The sequence below is a fragment of the Athene cunicularia genome, assembly GCF_003259725.1.
Source record: "Athene cunicularia isolate RWA chromosome 20 unlocalized genomic scaffold, athCun1 chr20_part1, whole genome shotgun sequence".
Taxonomy (NCBI): Eukaryota; Metazoa; Chordata; class Aves; order Strigiformes; family Strigidae; genus Athene; species Athene cunicularia.
In genome coordinates this window covers 11,261,041-11,277,356 of record NW_020799125.1, presented here as the reverse complement: position 1 = coordinate 11,277,356, position 16,316 = coordinate 11,261,041, and the positions used below count along the sequence as shown (strand labels likewise).

General features: G+C 38.0%; 1 protein-coding gene across 1 annotated transcript in view; it reads left to right on the top strand.

Moving 5' to 3' along the window:
- The first annotated feature begins 1,827 nt into the window (after positions 1 to 1,827).
- DHX35 (DEAH-box helicase 35) overlaps positions 1,828 to 16,316 on the top strand; it is a 28,554-nt gene continuing 14,065 nt past the window's right edge. The window contains exons 1-14 of the mRNA XM_026862344.1: positions 1,828 to 1,840; positions 1,926 to 2,059; positions 2,420 to 2,512; positions 3,356 to 3,433; positions 5,502 to 5,606; positions 6,837 to 6,898; positions 7,503 to 7,572; positions 8,123 to 8,182; positions 10,233 to 10,345; positions 10,684 to 10,780; positions 11,878 to 12,036; positions 13,272 to 13,482; positions 15,230 to 15,354; positions 16,126 to 16,180. Coding sequence (XP_026718145.1) covers positions 1,828 to 1,840; positions 1,926 to 2,059; positions 2,420 to 2,512; positions 3,356 to 3,433; positions 5,502 to 5,606; positions 6,837 to 6,898; positions 7,503 to 7,572; positions 8,123 to 8,182; positions 10,233 to 10,345; positions 10,684 to 10,780; positions 11,878 to 12,036; positions 13,272 to 13,482; positions 15,230 to 15,354; positions 16,126 to 16,180 — 1,375 coding nt within the window. The remainder of the gene's footprint in view (positions 1,841 to 1,925; positions 2,060 to 2,419; positions 2,513 to 3,355; positions 3,434 to 5,501; positions 5,607 to 6,836; positions 6,899 to 7,502; positions 7,573 to 8,122; positions 8,183 to 10,232; positions 10,346 to 10,683; positions 10,781 to 11,877; positions 12,037 to 13,271; positions 13,483 to 15,229; positions 15,355 to 16,125; positions 16,181 to 16,316) is intronic.

Genomic DNA, 16,316 nt, shown 5'->3' with positions numbered 1-16,316 from the left:
CTCGGCTGGCTGGAGCATCGCGCTGGGGAACCTGAGAAGTTTATCAAAGGGAGGTGCGAAGTCCTGCCCCTGAGGGGGAGTAACCCCTGGTGCCGCACAGCGCGGAGAGCAGCTCCGCAGAGCGGAGGGGACCTCGGGGCCCCGTGGGCTACAAGCTGGGTGTGAGTTATTGGTGAGCCCCGGCAGCAAAGAAGGTCACCCGCACCCCCGGCTGCGAGAGGAAGAGCGCTGCTCTTAGCCTGAGGGAGGTGATCCTTCCCCTCAGCACAGGGAAGGCCGTATCGGGGTGCCCTGTGGGCTCCCCAGCACCGGAAAGATACGGGCTTACTGAAGTAGGTCCACGAAGTGACAGACCAAAAAGCCAGTTGAGAGAAGGGAGCGTGCAACATGCAATGGTGGACTGAGAGAGCTGGGACTGCACAGCCTGGAGGAGCCTCAGGAGGATCTTCTTGATGTATATAAATAAACACTTGATAGGGGGGTGTAAAGAAGAGGGAGGCAGACTCTACTTGTTAGTGCCTACTGACGGTACAAGAGGCAATGGGCACAAGCTGGAACATGAGAAAGCTTATACATGAGAAAACCCTTTTCTGCTCTGTGGGTGATGAGGTTCTAGAAGAGTCAGATGGGTTGTGGGGTCTCTAACCCATCTGAACGAGGACCTGAGCGGCATGCTGTAAGTGACCCTGGGGTAAGCAGGGTGATCTAGAAGGTCTCCAGAGGTGCCTCCCAGCTCTGCTGTGGCTCTGTGATTGTTCCCTTGGGGTTTGGGCAGTTGTATACCTTCCCATTCACTTGTCCTAAAGGGGAGCTTCGTGGGTCTGGGTTTGGTAAATTTTTTAAAATTCATCACTGTGTTGTGGTATGGTGGGGCTTGACTATTCCACAGTGAAGATTAGTGTAGCAAACAGCTTCTTAATAATTTGAATATTATAATAATATGTGCATATATACAATGTATATATGTAGTAATATGTTGACAGTTTTATGTTAAAAGAAACCACAGAAAATGCTCTGAAAGAAAATCTGTGGGTTATTAGAAGCAATATTTGTTAATTTCATTGATTTGTCAAGATCCAGATATTTAGATTCCTGGTTCTTAACTTCCCCATCTGTCCTGGGGACTGAATTGTTATTGGAATCATTGCTAATCACTCTTAAAATTGGATCAAATTGCCATAAAAGTTGCTTGGCAGCTTTGAATAAGGATTGCTGTCAAACAGTGGTCAAAGTGGGAAAAGCCCAACCAAGCAAATCCTACAAAACAGGGGAATCCTTCTCTTTGCTCTCAGACTTTTCCAGCTGAATCTACAGCTCGAGATGATACATTTTCTTACTGAGATGAGTTTTTGTTTCTAGTTCACTTGCATGATTCAGCATTTTCAGTTATCAGTAGTTTTATAGTAACCTGCAGCAGGAATAAATCAAGTTTCAGTTACTGGGGTAAATTCGGATCTGAACCAAGTGGCACATCTCATGAGCAGGCGAGGTTGAATGTTTATACAGTTGAGGTTAGTCAGGGAAGTTCTGTTAGATGTCTGACCAGCTGGCTTAAAATACATGGATGTAATTCTGAGTAGGATACTGAAGATATATCTGAACTGTTGCACAGAAAACGAAGCTCCCAAGATCTTGCTGTATATTTTTCACATGTTCTTTTTTTCCTCCTTTATCTTCTTTTAAGAATTCAAATACTTATTCACATTAGATTTGCTTTTTTTTAACCATCAGGGGACACATTTTATTTGAAAGAATTTCTGCATGTTTACTGTTAGCTAATATTTTGATTATTGTCACCGAAAAATTAGTTGATGTATGCTGCTACTCATGATTCCTCCTTGTAAGGAACGTGTTTATTTTGGTTGTATTGTGATACACTAGGCAGAAGTGTGTTCTTCTAGTTAAAATTCACTTACATCATCTAGGCACGGAAGGTCCTGGTGTCAGTGTCTCAGAGGAGAGACAGAGTCCTGCTGAGAGTAGTGGCATAACCATCATCTATAATCCTTATGCTTCCCTTTCTATTGAACAACAAAGACAAAAGCTGCCTGTTTTTAAGGTACGGAAGTTCTTTTGGTATATTAAGTCTATTGTATGATGTTTGGCTCATGTCTCTTCTTGAAAGAGCAGTATAGAACCACTTTACAATTTAAAGTAATAATTTTATGACCTTACTCTCTTCATTTGTTGGAACTGATTGTCCTGTTTGACAACTGTTACTGACAGTTTTAAAGGTTTTGTAGATTTATTTTACTTTATGTTGTACATATCATTTATAAATTTCAAAGAACTGTTTAGCTTTTGGCAGCAAACTACATGCGAAATGAGTTTGCTGTGTCTGTTAGATATGTAAATATGGTCATTTAAATTATTAATTTTGTACATGTTTTTGATACTTAAATGTCATCTTCTCTTTCAGCTAAGAAATCACATACTTTATCTAGTGGAGAACTATCAAACTCTAGTGATTGTTGGGGAAACAGGTTGTGGCAAATCAACACAGATTCCACAAGTAAGTGTCTGTTTAACTTGGTAAAATCGGGTATTCCCTTATGGCATTTTACATGAAACGTTAAACCTGCAACCTAGAACTGCAGTGTGAGAATGGAATTCACCTGTGCTCATGTGTGTGACCAAAAGGAGAGAAATATAAGGAAAAAATAGCAGGAGCTGGTATATCTGTAATATAAAACCTCCTTCCACTACAATAAAGGACCATATTCAACACATAAGTTTATGCTGGTACAAATACTAGTCACTGTGCTATAGTGGGTGTTTATTACTCTATCTGAATCATGTTTATAATTTTGTTGGAGATATGTCTTAATGAAGAAAAAAAGGTACAATTTTTTTACAAACTTTCCTCTTAGAAATTTTTGGAATGTTGTCTTTTTTGTGGTTTTGTAAAACTTTCTCTTTTGTGACAGGAATGAAAAAAGTCTGATTAATGTTTCAATGTTAGTTCTTGATTTTAACTCAAAAAATTGCAGACTAATGATGAATGCCACCTGCCTCACTCTGAGCACAGGACTTGTGCTGCTTAGCTTTTTTTATAAAGAGGTTATAAAATAAAGGAAAGAAGAGAAGAAGATGAAGTAGTTAAAAAATACTCGAAACCCAAAGAACTGCTCCTAGATGTTTTCTGAAAGCACCTGTGCTTAGGAAGTAGGTATTGTACTGTGTTACTTTCAATGGTGAGATTAATAATGCACAAAATCTCTGAGTGACTGATTTGCCTAAGGTCATGCATCATTTAGTGTTAGAACCAGGAAGAAGCACATAGTGTGGAGAGCTAACACCTTGCTGTAATCACAGCACAACCAATTAATTTCTTATCCTCAATATTTGTTTGCAGTACCTAGCAGAAGCTGGCTGGACAGCTGAAGGAAGAGTTGTTGGAGTGACGCAGCCTCGTCGGGTTGCTGCTGTTTCAGTGAGTTTCTCTACTGTGTCCAAATTTTCCCAGTTTTTTGTCATAATAACCTCCAATTTATTAGCAGGTTTTGCTGAATAGCAGGAATCACAACTGTGAGCTCCTGAATGAATAGATGTTTCCACTTATCTTCCTCACAGAACTGCTGGTGCTATACACTGAATTAAACATGATTAGTAGGTCTTGCCAGAAATTCTGAGTCCAGAATTGCACATGTGGAAGCTTTGAAATAAAATTGAATGGTATCAGCAGAACTGTGTATAGCAGCTAGGGCTGTGCAGGTTTGAGCTATGATTGACTGCACTAGAACTGTGCTTGTGTGACCCTTAACTTCTGTCACAAAGTAAAGTAGTGATATAAATCAGTGTGTATTTACATAGCCAGTAGAAGGAGGAGGTTGTGTACCCCTTTCTAGCAATTCATACATATGTTTTTTTAATTTTTTTTTTGTTCTTGTGGGATTTTTTGTTTGTTTCCTCTTGTAAGAGTGTCAGGGAAAAGAGGAGATGATTTTATTGTGAGAAATCTTTTCATATACATAGTATGTCTAGGTGAGCATAATGTCAACTACATGTACTAGGAGAGGAAGAAGAGGAGATGCTGAGGGCAATAACCTGTAGTCTCTGTTAATCCTCTGCACAGAAAGCATCTGGTGTTCCTTGACTTCATAACTGAAGCCAAACACTGACTTGTTGGGCTGAAGTTTCTGCTGCAGCATTCTTTTTGTACAGAAGACTGAGATGCCATTTTGTAACCCTCATTGTGCCTGTTCCTTATAAAGTATTAAAGCGTACCTGCAACAAATCAGCTTATGCCTCTGCTCAAAACGTCCTAGACTGAGCAGCTGTGCAGCCTGCTGTTTCATCAGTGGTCTTTGACCAGATCCAGCGTGGTTAAGCAAACCGTCTCTAGCAGTGAATCTGCATCTTGTGCTTCGGGCAATCTGCCTGCAGTGCCCTCCCTCCCTTTTCCCCTTCATAGGACATCCAGCTGACAGTGCGTGGTACTACAGGAGATACTGTGTACGCTGCAATGATTTCACACATGCCAGACTTACTTCTCTTTTTCTCTTTCATGTCTTAACACATTTTAAAGCCTAAAATAAAAAGGTTACTCAGTTAGGGCTTAGTATATAGACACAGTAGGATTTTTCTTCAAGAATGTCGTTGCAAACTGTGTGGACTGTGTGGCTGTTGCAGGGACATGAGAGACATGGCTGATGATTTACTGCTTTGTCTTGAACTGAAAGCAGTGTTTTTAAGAGGTGTGCTTATCTGTGTTCCCATCTAGAGTATGAGGGTTGTCAGAAGTAAAGATAAGTAGTTTAAGAGGCATAAGGCATAGTTTAGAAATTCCTGAACTTCCCTTTGCATTACCCAGACTGACAATTATCCTGAATGCTTGGGCTGAAAGTGATTCATTGATAAGATTCCATGTGAAATCATGAATTCACTGCCTGCTGGTATAGTTTAGAATGTCACTCAAATGACTGAGAGTAGCTTGCTTTTGGAATTCTCCTAGGACTAATGTATGTATTGTGGAGTTTTATTGTGTCTGTAATAAATGTTTTTCCAGCTTGCTGAAATTGTGGCCTGATAATACCTAATATTCTGTAGAGTAAGTCCAAATAGCTCAGGATTTTTAGCTAAAAAGACAGATAAGCTTAACTGGTAACTCTTTTCTGCATGCCACATACCTGTACTCTTTCCCTTTTCACATGCTAACTGTGTTCTTAAATTGCATTCCTGCAATTGCTGGTAGGTGGTCCTTCCCCAGCCTTGTGTCTTGTTGAGTGGCAGCCTTTGTAGGTCTGTCAGAGGACTTATCACAGAAAGGTACCTCTGTAGCATTCCTGAGTAGAAGCAGTGTGAAACAGATTTATTAAGTTACACTAAACCGTTTGAAAAGTTGTATGCGCTGTTATGTCAAACAGAATTTTGAATGAGAACAAATAATTCTTTGCAAGCATTAGCTCTGTTCCTGTTTTGATGCCAGTCCTCTACGGACAGAATGAATGCAATGAAGTGTGTTGTGATCTGTCTCTGTTTATAAGAATCTCTTTCCTCAGGTTGCAGGACGAGTTGCTGATGAAAGAGGAGCAGTGCTGGGGCATGAAGTTGGCTACTGTATTCGGTTTGATGACTGCACAGATCCACAGGCTACAAGAATTAAGGTGAAACATGAACAGTATGTGGTTACTCTGAAACTCTTCAAGTACTTTTGCAAAATTAATGAGAACCTTGTGATGCTCCATAAAGAGTGCCCCAAAAGTGTGCTTGAAATGGCCATGGCTGTCCGAACCTTAATAAAATGAGTACGTGCTCGATTCTGCTAGTCTGGCAGCCACCATTTTAAACCTGAAGGAGATTTTCAAGGTGGGTATGGCCAGATGTTGGTACAGTGCTAGTGTGACCCGATAAGTCACTCAAGAGTCAGTGAAAGACTGCGGTGAATCACAGCTAAAGTATCCTCACCACCCTAAAAATAGATTTTGATTAAAAGCGCAGATAAAACATAAAATGAGTAGACTAACTGGGAGTATTTGATGTGGATTAAATAGCAAGCTTTGCAGCTGTTCTTTAGTGCTGTAAGCAATATTAATGTTGCTTGTGTTGTGTACAGATGAGAATTTGCTTTAGTTGTGCTGGAATAGCAATGATGATCAATGAGACAATTTACTCTGATTTTTATTTTTTTTTTCCTGAGGCTAGTAGCCCTTTTAAAGTGAAAGAAATGGAGATGTTTGTTCATTAAATGCAGCTGAAATAATCTTTATTTTTTTTGAGTGTGATGACTAATCACTTGAGGTTGGAAATGTGAAGGTTTTTGCCTTGCATATCAGTTATTTTCCAGTTCAAGACCACCATTGGAGTCCCAGGTCAAACTACTGTTTTGATGACTACACAAAGCTGGTGGGTTTCCCCTAGTTAGTATGAAGAAAGTATTAAATTAAAATGTTGCATTTTCTTGAAATGTTAAGGTTTGTGTTCTGGTCAGAAGTGTGTAATAGAGATTAAGTAGCCTACTTTGAGGGTCAAGTCTGGTTTGACACACAGGGTGTTATTGGTAGAGCAGATTTAGCCATGTTACAGACAAGAGTAAAGAAATTTCTACTGCCATGCTCCCATGCTGCCAATCTGTTATTTTATTCAATACAAAAATAACTAATTTTTAAAAATTCTATACTGATTAAAAAGCAGTCACTCTGCTTATCTCTGGATTAGCACTCAAATGCATATTTGGCTTTTGTAGCTGAAAATAGATCAATTTAATAGATCATTAGAAAATTGAAGGCAAGAAAAAATTTAAGCAAAACCGTAGAAAATCATCTGTAACAATCACATGAGTAATCAAGACTTCCTGTTTGGATTTTTAAAATATTTTTCTTTGCATTCACTTTTAGTTTCTAACTGATGGTATGCTGGTGAGGGAGATGATGGCTGATCCTTTACTAACAAGATACAGGTAAGGAAACATGGAATGAATACTTGCTGAAACTGCATTTTTGTTAGATGTGGTTATTATAAAATAAATACCAAAAGATGTGAAAATTATTTTAGGAATTTGACTTCTTTATGTTGTAAAGACTGTTAGAAAATCAATTGATCACTGTAGCAACAAACAGGAGGATTTGTTGCTGCGGATTTGTAACAAAAGTTAAATGGGCCTCATGGAGTCTGAATCTGTTCATTTTAGATTTAAATTAATTTTTTCTTTCTGGTGCTAATAAATTAAAAAAACCCAACCAACCAAACAGCAACAAACACAGGCTATGCTGGTATCCAGAAAACCCATGCAATACAGTAAAGATAGACTTTTTTTCGTACCCCTTTCCAAAAGCTAGCCTGAATAAAGAACAGTATGTATGTACCACATGGTGTTATCTACATTTTTCTCCCTACTTTGTCACTGTGCTTTTTTTTTAACTTCCCCAATTTTCTAAGCGGATGTAAGCAGTCATAGTCTAGCAGCAGATTTCAAATAATGATATTTCTTTAAGACAGGAAGACACTTATTCTAGTGTCAGTCTAACTACTTCTGAAATCTTACCTTTCTGCTTTATTCACAGTGTGCTCATGCTGGATGAAGCCCATGAAAGGACTCTTTATACAGATATTGCCATTGGCTTACTAAAAAAGGTTTGGGGTTTTTTTAATGTTCTCTGTAACTGTTTTCATTTTCATCCTTTTCATTAAACCTCTGATCCTGATGGCTGTAGTGAACCCATTTGAGAGAGGGTGGTTTCTTGTTTCTCTTACATGCCCAACTATTTACTTTAGACATCTGACACTCGGGATCCTTTATTTCCTTCCCTTGATGGTGAAATGTCTCCTTAGGTTATATTAGCAAATAGGTAGTCTTCATTCTGCTGATGATGATCATGTGAAGTGATCTGATAGGGGGTTGTTGCTGACTTCAAGCTACTAAAGATCTGACTCCCACCAGAAATTAAGAGTAAACTGTAATGATTACAAGACTAAATGCCCTTAAAATGAATGTTTAAAACTCTAAACGTCATCAGGTGGTTAGATCTATGGGGTGACATGGGTGCTTCAGTTCATCAGCTGACTTGTAGTTTTAAAGTATTTTTAAAGAAGTTATTGGTAATCTGAATGCTCTAAAACTTGGTTCTAGTCTTATATCTCAGAAAATAGCTTTTACTCTGGATGTTCTTGGTCTCTGTCCTAGGTTCAAAAGAAGCGTGGGGATCTTCGACTGATTGTGGCTTCAGCCACCTTGGATGCAGAGGTATAGCTCACAGATTTGGTTTGAAAATAAGTGACCTTAAATGACAGCTCCACGTCTATTTATATACAGCTTATCCTCTGTGCTCTTTGCTTCTTGTGAAGCATTACTGCTGTTTGAGCGGTGAAGAGAGGGAGGAGTGCAGGAAAATAATCGGCTGTAGATAAGTTGCTGTGTTTGGCTTTCATTTTGTATTAGCAAACTTTTTTGGAAGTGAATTTAAATATGAACATGCTTTTCATATATTGATGCCTTTTTTTTTTTCCTTTTATTGGCATTGTTATATAAAAAAATGTCCTCTTGGCTTAATGTAGCCTGGTAAGAGACATTGGTTTAGCTTTGTTTTGCTGATAGCAATAATTTGAGACAACCACAGACCAGTAAAAATAAGTGATTAAAAAGTAGACAATTTCAGTGAGATTTTACTATTTCCCTGATTGACTTTGGCCTTGGAAACTTATGTAATGTGACTAAAAATGTTTAATTTAATAATTAAATTTTGAGTAGGAACAGAAGAAAAGCTCTCCTAGCCCAGAGCAGTGTTTCATCCAGCCTGATGTTCTGTCTGTAGCAGCAGCAGCTGTAAGAGATGCTGTTTAGGGAGAGCATATGAGCCTGTCCACCTGCTGTGGGTCTGTTCTCTGTGAGCTGCCTCAGCATGTGCAATGGTTATAATAAAGATACTAGACAGTACTTTCTGCTGGTTCCTTCTTGTGTGTGTTTATGGACATGCTGTTTGTTAATTTGTCTTTGAATCCGCTTGATGAAGCTGTAAGTCTCCAGGACATCATGTGAGAGGCAATTTTCATAAGTTTGCCACCTACTATGTAGTGAAGTATTCTATTTAATTTCTTTTAAACCTGCTAGTTTCATCAAGGAGACCTCCTAGTTTTAGTAATGTAGGGTTTTTTTTAAAAAAAAACCAACACAAAACAACCACCAAACCAAAAACTGGACCGGTTTTAATTTTTGTCATCTTTGATTCTGTAAACCTCAGCTGTCGTCTTAACCTTCTTCTCCCCGAGCAGAACCACAACCTTTTCAGTCTCTTTTCATAAGGCAGCTACTTCATAGTCCATCATGTTCATTGCTTTTTTCTGAAACTTTTCCTAACTCCGGTGTCCTTCATGAGATGTCGTGGTGAGAGCTTGCATGTAGCACTGAAGGTGGAGGTGTACTGAGATTTCCTTTAGTGGCAAATATCATATGCCATAAATCTTGATAGTATGCTGAGCTTTGGTAGTACTTGCACTACTGTGTATTCTGTATTATATTAGATAACATTGCAATAATTTGCCTTTGCAAAATTTTACCTGCTAGAAATAACACATTTCAAATAGCTTACAGTTAATGTGAAAATAACTTAATACGAGCCAAATGTTTAGTGTGACTCTGTATACATTTGTTTAAATACAGAAAATTTATGATATCTATAATGGTCATAAAAGTTGAGATTCATTATTTGGGTTTTTAATGTGTATTCTTTTGCTGTTATATATTTAAAATACTTCATGGCAATAAATCTAAATTTCCAAAGATGTCTCACAACACATAAATCAAAAACATACATAAGTCAGTCTGCCCTGCTTTTATAAAGTGAGATCCTGGTGTTCAGTGAGAGCTGTACAATTTATTTACTAATCCAAAAATGGATGAGAATATGGAAGCTGTACCCAAAACTTCTAGGACCAATTATTTCTATGTTCGTCTTAGCTTTGAGCTTGCTACTGTTATAGACCCAATGAAAAGTTTATACATCTACTTTTTCCAATTGTATCGGCTGATTTAATTTTATTACCCCTTTTTGATCTTTGCTTCTGAAAGTAATAAACATGCAATACAGTGTATTTGTGCTAAATGCCTGAATCCCAGACAGAATAGAAGGCAACAAAATCAAACTTTAAAATGTTTAAATTGGAACTTCTTCATAAATTTGACAGTATTTTGATAAAAACATCCAAGCAGTAGTAATTTAACTTCATGTCTTTAGGGGTTTCTTCCTGCAATTCTTTGAAGTATCAAACTGAAGGTGTTTGTTTTTATTTTAATGTAGAAATTCAGGGATTTCTTTAATCAAAATGAGAGCGGTGACCCCAGCAAAGATACCAGTGTGATCCTTACTGTTGAGGGGAGGACATTTCCAGTGGACATCTTTTACATCCAGAGGTGTGTTCCTGTTTGATCTTGTCAGTGGTGATTAGGAGAGTGTGCAACTGGTGTTGTTTTGTCTAGGTTGGAGCTCAGAAATTCCCAGGCCAACGGTAAGGAGGTGTAAAATTCAATTTGGGAAACATTTGGATATTGCTTACAGCAGCAAAAGTGTTTTTAAGCTTACTGTAGTGTAAAGGAAACAAATTAATTGCTGAAGACTGATTCCCAAGGATGCATCATGAGCTAAATGTGGTATGACTGATACAAAGCGAGCTCTCTATTTGTTCTGTATCATAGTGAAGAGTCTCTACCTATTTTTCTGCTAATGTCTTTGCTATTTTCTCTCTCCATAGTCCTGTTCCAGACTATGTAAGATCAACTGTGGAAACTGCAATGAAAATCCACCAGATGGAGAATGATGGCGATATATTGGCATTTTTAACCGGCCAGGTATAGACATAAGCTAGACATAAGCTTTTTTTTTTTTTTTTTGCTTTACAGTGCTGTATGTGGGGGCTTTGTGAAGCCACCTCAGTCTCCTGCTTTCCTTAGCTGTGCTTACTTTAGTCTCGTTAAAGATGACAAATATTTCTGCATTGGTGGGATCAGAATTAGGCCAGTCTGAAAAACTTTTAGAAAAGGCAGTTATGGTCTGGATTTATCAAAGCTAGTGATAGATAATAGTTTTTCTCATTTAATGCTGTATGCTTATGGCCTTGTTAATAACTGGAACAGTATGTGGGGTTTTGGTGCTAGTCACACCTACGAAGCTGACAGTGAGTCATCATTATTAGCTAAGGCAAATGGAATTTACATTTGTTAGGCTTAATGTCTGGAGTCTTTGACAGAAAAGCAAATTGCTGTGGGATAAAAATGTACTTGTCCCTTGTGCTGTATTTATGCCTGTCAGGTCACTTTGCAGCCAAGAAGAGTAAATGGGAGGTAGCTTATAATTTTTCCACTGAGGAGTTACCTTGAAAAGCTTCAATAACATCTTGCATGTTTTCAGAATAAATTCTTCATCCCCGTTATTGATTTGACTTTGAAAGAGTGAATTGCGTACCTGCATCTGAACATTTTGTTCCCTGTGTTTTTTAAGAGTGAAATGCCACAGCTGATTATCTGAGATTAAATGTGAAGTTGAGCAATAGGTGTTAATACTGTGTCAATCCTGATCAAGACCTACAGCATTCTACACAGTCAAAATAGATTGGCCTCCCATTTTGCTCTCACAAGTTGAGATATACAGGAAAGGACACCTGCTTCCTCCTGAACTTTGTTCAGTCCTTCTCTTGTGATTTTTCTCATCTGTTTGTGACATTGTCTTAGGTAACAATGAATATGAATATTTACATATATATTTAGTATGAATAGTGATTTATGTAAGAGTATTACAGAACTGAGGAAGCTAGTCAAAAGATGGTGGAGTTTGAACAACTAAAATTATATGTGGGTTAATTTGATGCATTTTTTTCATATATAAGTAACAGCTATGTGATATTAAAATGAAACTTCTCTCACCCTTATACTTTTTGCTCTGGCTCTAGGAAGAAGTCGAGACTGTTGTTTCTATGCTCATAGAACAGGCTCGGGCCCTGTCTCGCACTGGAATGAAAAAGCACCTCCGTGTTCTCCCCATGTATGCTGGGCTGCCTTCTCCTGAGCAAATGAAAGTGTTTGAGAGAGTTTCTCGCAGCGTCAGGAAGGTAGGGCAACATATTGCCCGTGTCTCAATTTCTACCACCCAGAAGGGTGTCTGCATTACACAGATTGTATGTATCGGGTTCACATCACGAGACTATTGCAGACACTTGTCATGTCCTACCGCTGCCTGTCAGTTTTCAGACTGAACCAAGAACATGTTTTCTGTCTTCCCTTTTCATCTTCGATCAGTCCTAGACATGTCTGTCCTAACTTTCCTGTTTACCTCATCAACTTCTCAATTTTTAAGTCTTCATACAGCCTTGTATTTGTCTATGTCCAGTTAAAGTTCCTTACGCTCTGAAGTGCTCTACTTTTACCTGGGTTTTTTTGTTTTTTTTGTGGTCTAAACATCTATGGCTGGTTTCCACCAAAAATGGAAAAATTAGTGACAGACTGGTAAAGTGTTGTATTTTCACCTAAGAAGTAAAACTTGCTTGATTTTAGTAGAAAAAAAACCCTTTGTTTTGACTTCTGCAAGTCTTGTTCTGTGACATTAAATAGCTGAACTATATAATTGGTCATGATTAGTGCTTTCTGTGTAGGCAGAGCCTGTGTTGGAGCTGAGATGAGGGAATTATGCAGGGATGATTTATAATTCTTGTGCCTGCTGGAGTCTTAACAAGTAAAATCGGTCATCTGGTGTTGGAGAATGCTGAGTATAAATACTTCTTTTCTTTCCAGGATATGACATTAGTCAATTAACTTCCAAGATTTATTTTTTAATTTCAGGTGAAATAAGGATTAAATTTCCCTCTGTAGTCTAGGAACAATTTTTTTTTAATATTTCAGGATGCATATATAAGTATATCTCTGCAGGAATAGTGAACACAGAACACTTAATCAGCTCTGCTTCTCTGCTATCCCCTGCCCCATTCCAGTGTTACAAGTAACAATTCAATATAACTGAGAAGCAGAAAGAAAATATTTTGACTTCACTACTTAAGAACATTTGATTTACAGTCAGTTAATGTTTTTCTCTGGAAACACTGCCAAGTTTTACTTCTATGAAGAGAGAATAAATTTGAGTAAGAAAATGACTGTGAAACTGTAAAAACTGCTCTTATTTCAAGCTGACAAGCTCTTTCTGCTGCATGTACAGCATTCTTTTTACGGGAACTGTCATATCTGAGATCTTTCAAGTGGCTTATGTTGGAGTCCTGATGCACTGATGCTAGGGATTGATAGTGTAACTGAGATGGGAGAGTTCACAGTATCTTCACTGTGTCTGTATCTATAGGTGATAGTAGCCACCAACATTGCTGAGACCTCCATCACAATTCATGGAATTGCATTCGTAATTGATTGTGGTTTTGTGAAGCTTCGGGCCTATAACCCCAAAACAGCCATCGAATGCCTTGTGGTGGTACCAGTATCTAAAGCTTCAGCTAATCAGAGAGCAGGGCGTGCAGGACGGAACCGCTCTGGGAAATGTTACAGACTTTATACAGGTCAGTAATTTGATGTGTAGGGAAGGTGAACTTGCTGGGTGTGACTTGCGTTTTTGTTTTACAGTGGTTTTAGTATTAGATAAAGAACAAAAAACCTGTATATTTTTCCTCTTAGTGAGAGAGAGAAGTTTCCCTTCATTATTCCTCTGGCTTATTTTATTTACATTGTTCATATGTGCTAAGCATTGGACACTGCATCCTTTTATGAAACAGAAACACAAACTGAGCAGGGTAGGTGCTACAAGATTGCCAGCAATTGCAAACCTGTAATGTTAATGCAGCTCTGGTGAGTCTACTAGGAAGTTTTATGATCTTGGTTTCTGAGCAGTTGCTTCAATTTATAATACTTATCTATGATGCTCTCTTCTGTGACAAGTCTCCTTTAGACTGTTCATCTAACAAAGGGCTCTGGAAATCCTTTAGATAACTGAGGGAAAACTTATTTGTGTCCCCCTTTTCAGAGGAATAGATGCCAACCCCAAATGCTTCTCTTGAATCAGTGACCTTGGCACTGTACAAAAAATATTACTGTTACAAATAAATCTGATGGCCAACTAGCAGTGTTCAGAAAGCCACAATCCAACTGTCTCTGTTCTCATCTATTTAATGAGGAAAGGCATTGCAGTTGAGCACTGCCATTCCTGATGTGTCTCAAGTTCCCTCTAGTTTTACTGGAGCTTTGAGACTTGGAGAGATCAAGCGTATTCTTTTAAAATGTGTGTGTGCTTGCCAGCAGTTGCCATGTTTAACAAAGCCATGATTTATTATCTAAATTTCTGTGTTCAGTAAGAATCAGGAGTGAATGTCTCCTGCTTAATATACCAAACTTACATAGCTTTTTAAGTATTTTACTGGAGAAACCATGACTACACTGAGGTATTTTTTATATGCTCAGGAACTGGCCTAATGAGTTCTTTAAGAAACATTTTAAAGGAGGAAAAAAAAAAAAAGAAGAAAGTGCACTGAGTGGACAAAAGTAGAGAATATGTACACTATCTTTGTCTGGGGGAAGGTCTGAGATAGACCAGAGATAGACGAGAGTTGTGTCCAGAAATGAAGATAATTCAGGTGAAAATAATGTATTTCTTGTCTTGATTTGGAGTTTTAGACCAACATAGGGATGCATGTGCCTTTTTCTTTACTGCAGAAGTGCTGGTTAATGGAAGGTGCAGGAATTGTGACCTTATATGAAGCATTTTTCCAGGCTTAGACTTTATAGCAAGCATGCTTTTAAAAAGGCATTGTTAAACAAATTGTTTTTCAATCCTTAGTGTTTATTTTAAATACAGTTTTTAAACTTCCTTTTGTTTGAGTAGCTACTAAAAATAGTGTTCTTAAACTGAAAGCTGATTTTGAACTTACCCATGTCCCTTCTTTAAAAACATGGGGGTTTTTTTTGTAGTATTGCATCCTGCCTTTTATTTTCTGATTTAAAAATATTAAGAGAAGAGAAATAAAGCATTTCCAGATTTCTGTGAATAATTTATAACATTTCAAATTGAAATATGGGTGGGTCAACTACAGAATCAGCAGTGTAGCTAAAAACATTGAATCTTCTATTTAAATGAAAATATCTTAAAATACAGTGGTTGGAGGAAGATAGTCTTTGACTTAGAGTTCTTTTAACACCTGTTAAGTATTCATACTTGATCATTTTAACTTGAAATGGGTGCGATTCTATAATGTTGACTGTGTAGAGTGGGAGTTGAAACTCAGTCCCAAATTGCTTTGTTTTCTTCTACAACAGAGGAGGACTTTGAGAAGTTGCCGAAGTCCACTGTTCCCGAGATGCAGCGCAGTAACCTTGCCCCTGTCATCTTGCAGCTGAAGGCTTTAGGAATTGACAATGTGCTCAGGTTCCCCTTTCTTTCGGTGAGTCCTAGGCTGTGAAGTCTGTTATCCTTCCTTAGTGTGAAGAAAGGTCAGTAGATGACATATTGATAACCCACAGAACCATTAACCAGTAACCATCGCCCTGTTAATTTGGAAAGCAGAACTCCTTGTCCACTGTCAGGCAGCAAAGTATGTTTTTGGGAATCAACTAGTGCAAGTAGCATGTGACACCTTAGAAACAACAATTGTTTGTGTTTCTAGAGTTTGCTGTTAGAAGTGTTGAGAAGTTGAGAAAGGCCTAGAAAGACAAACAGATTTTGCAAAACTGTAACTGTAGTCCCTTTGTACTGAATTTTTGAAGAAAAAAGGAAAAAAATGGATATCTATAGAACTAAACCTGTGCTTGTCTGTTAAAAAGAGCAGTGCCAGTTTTTAGATTTTGCTTTCTGTAAGGTTTCTACCTACTCTTGTATTGATGTGAAAAACCAATGGTGGCATTAGAAGAGGAAGTTAAGTAATTGTTCTGATCACGGCTGGCATCACTGTTGGACAAAGCAAGTACACCTCTTTTAGCTCAAATCTTGAGAGCATCTAGTGATGTTGCTGAGCCCGTTAAGATGGTTTTGACTTGCAGCGCTAGTGGTCAGTGGAAGGGTGATAGGAAGAGTCTGACAGCTCTTTCTTCATTTTGCATTAATAGAAAGGTAGGTAGTTAGAATTTAAGGATTTTGCAATAGAGGAACATCTATGATTTTTATGAAAACTTGTGTGTTTTGATAACTTTAAACAATGCACATTTTTTCTTCACAGCCACCTCCTGCACAGTCAATGGTGCAAGCTTTAGAACTGCTGTATGCTTTAGGAGGTGAGAATATTATGCTTTGCTTTATTTATGGGTATATTACAAGAGTTATGAAAAAAATTGTTAATTTTGGATTTGGTGATTGGATGTTAATCAGACTTGCATTTGAGAACTGTGCTTTGAGAAAGAGAAAGCCTTG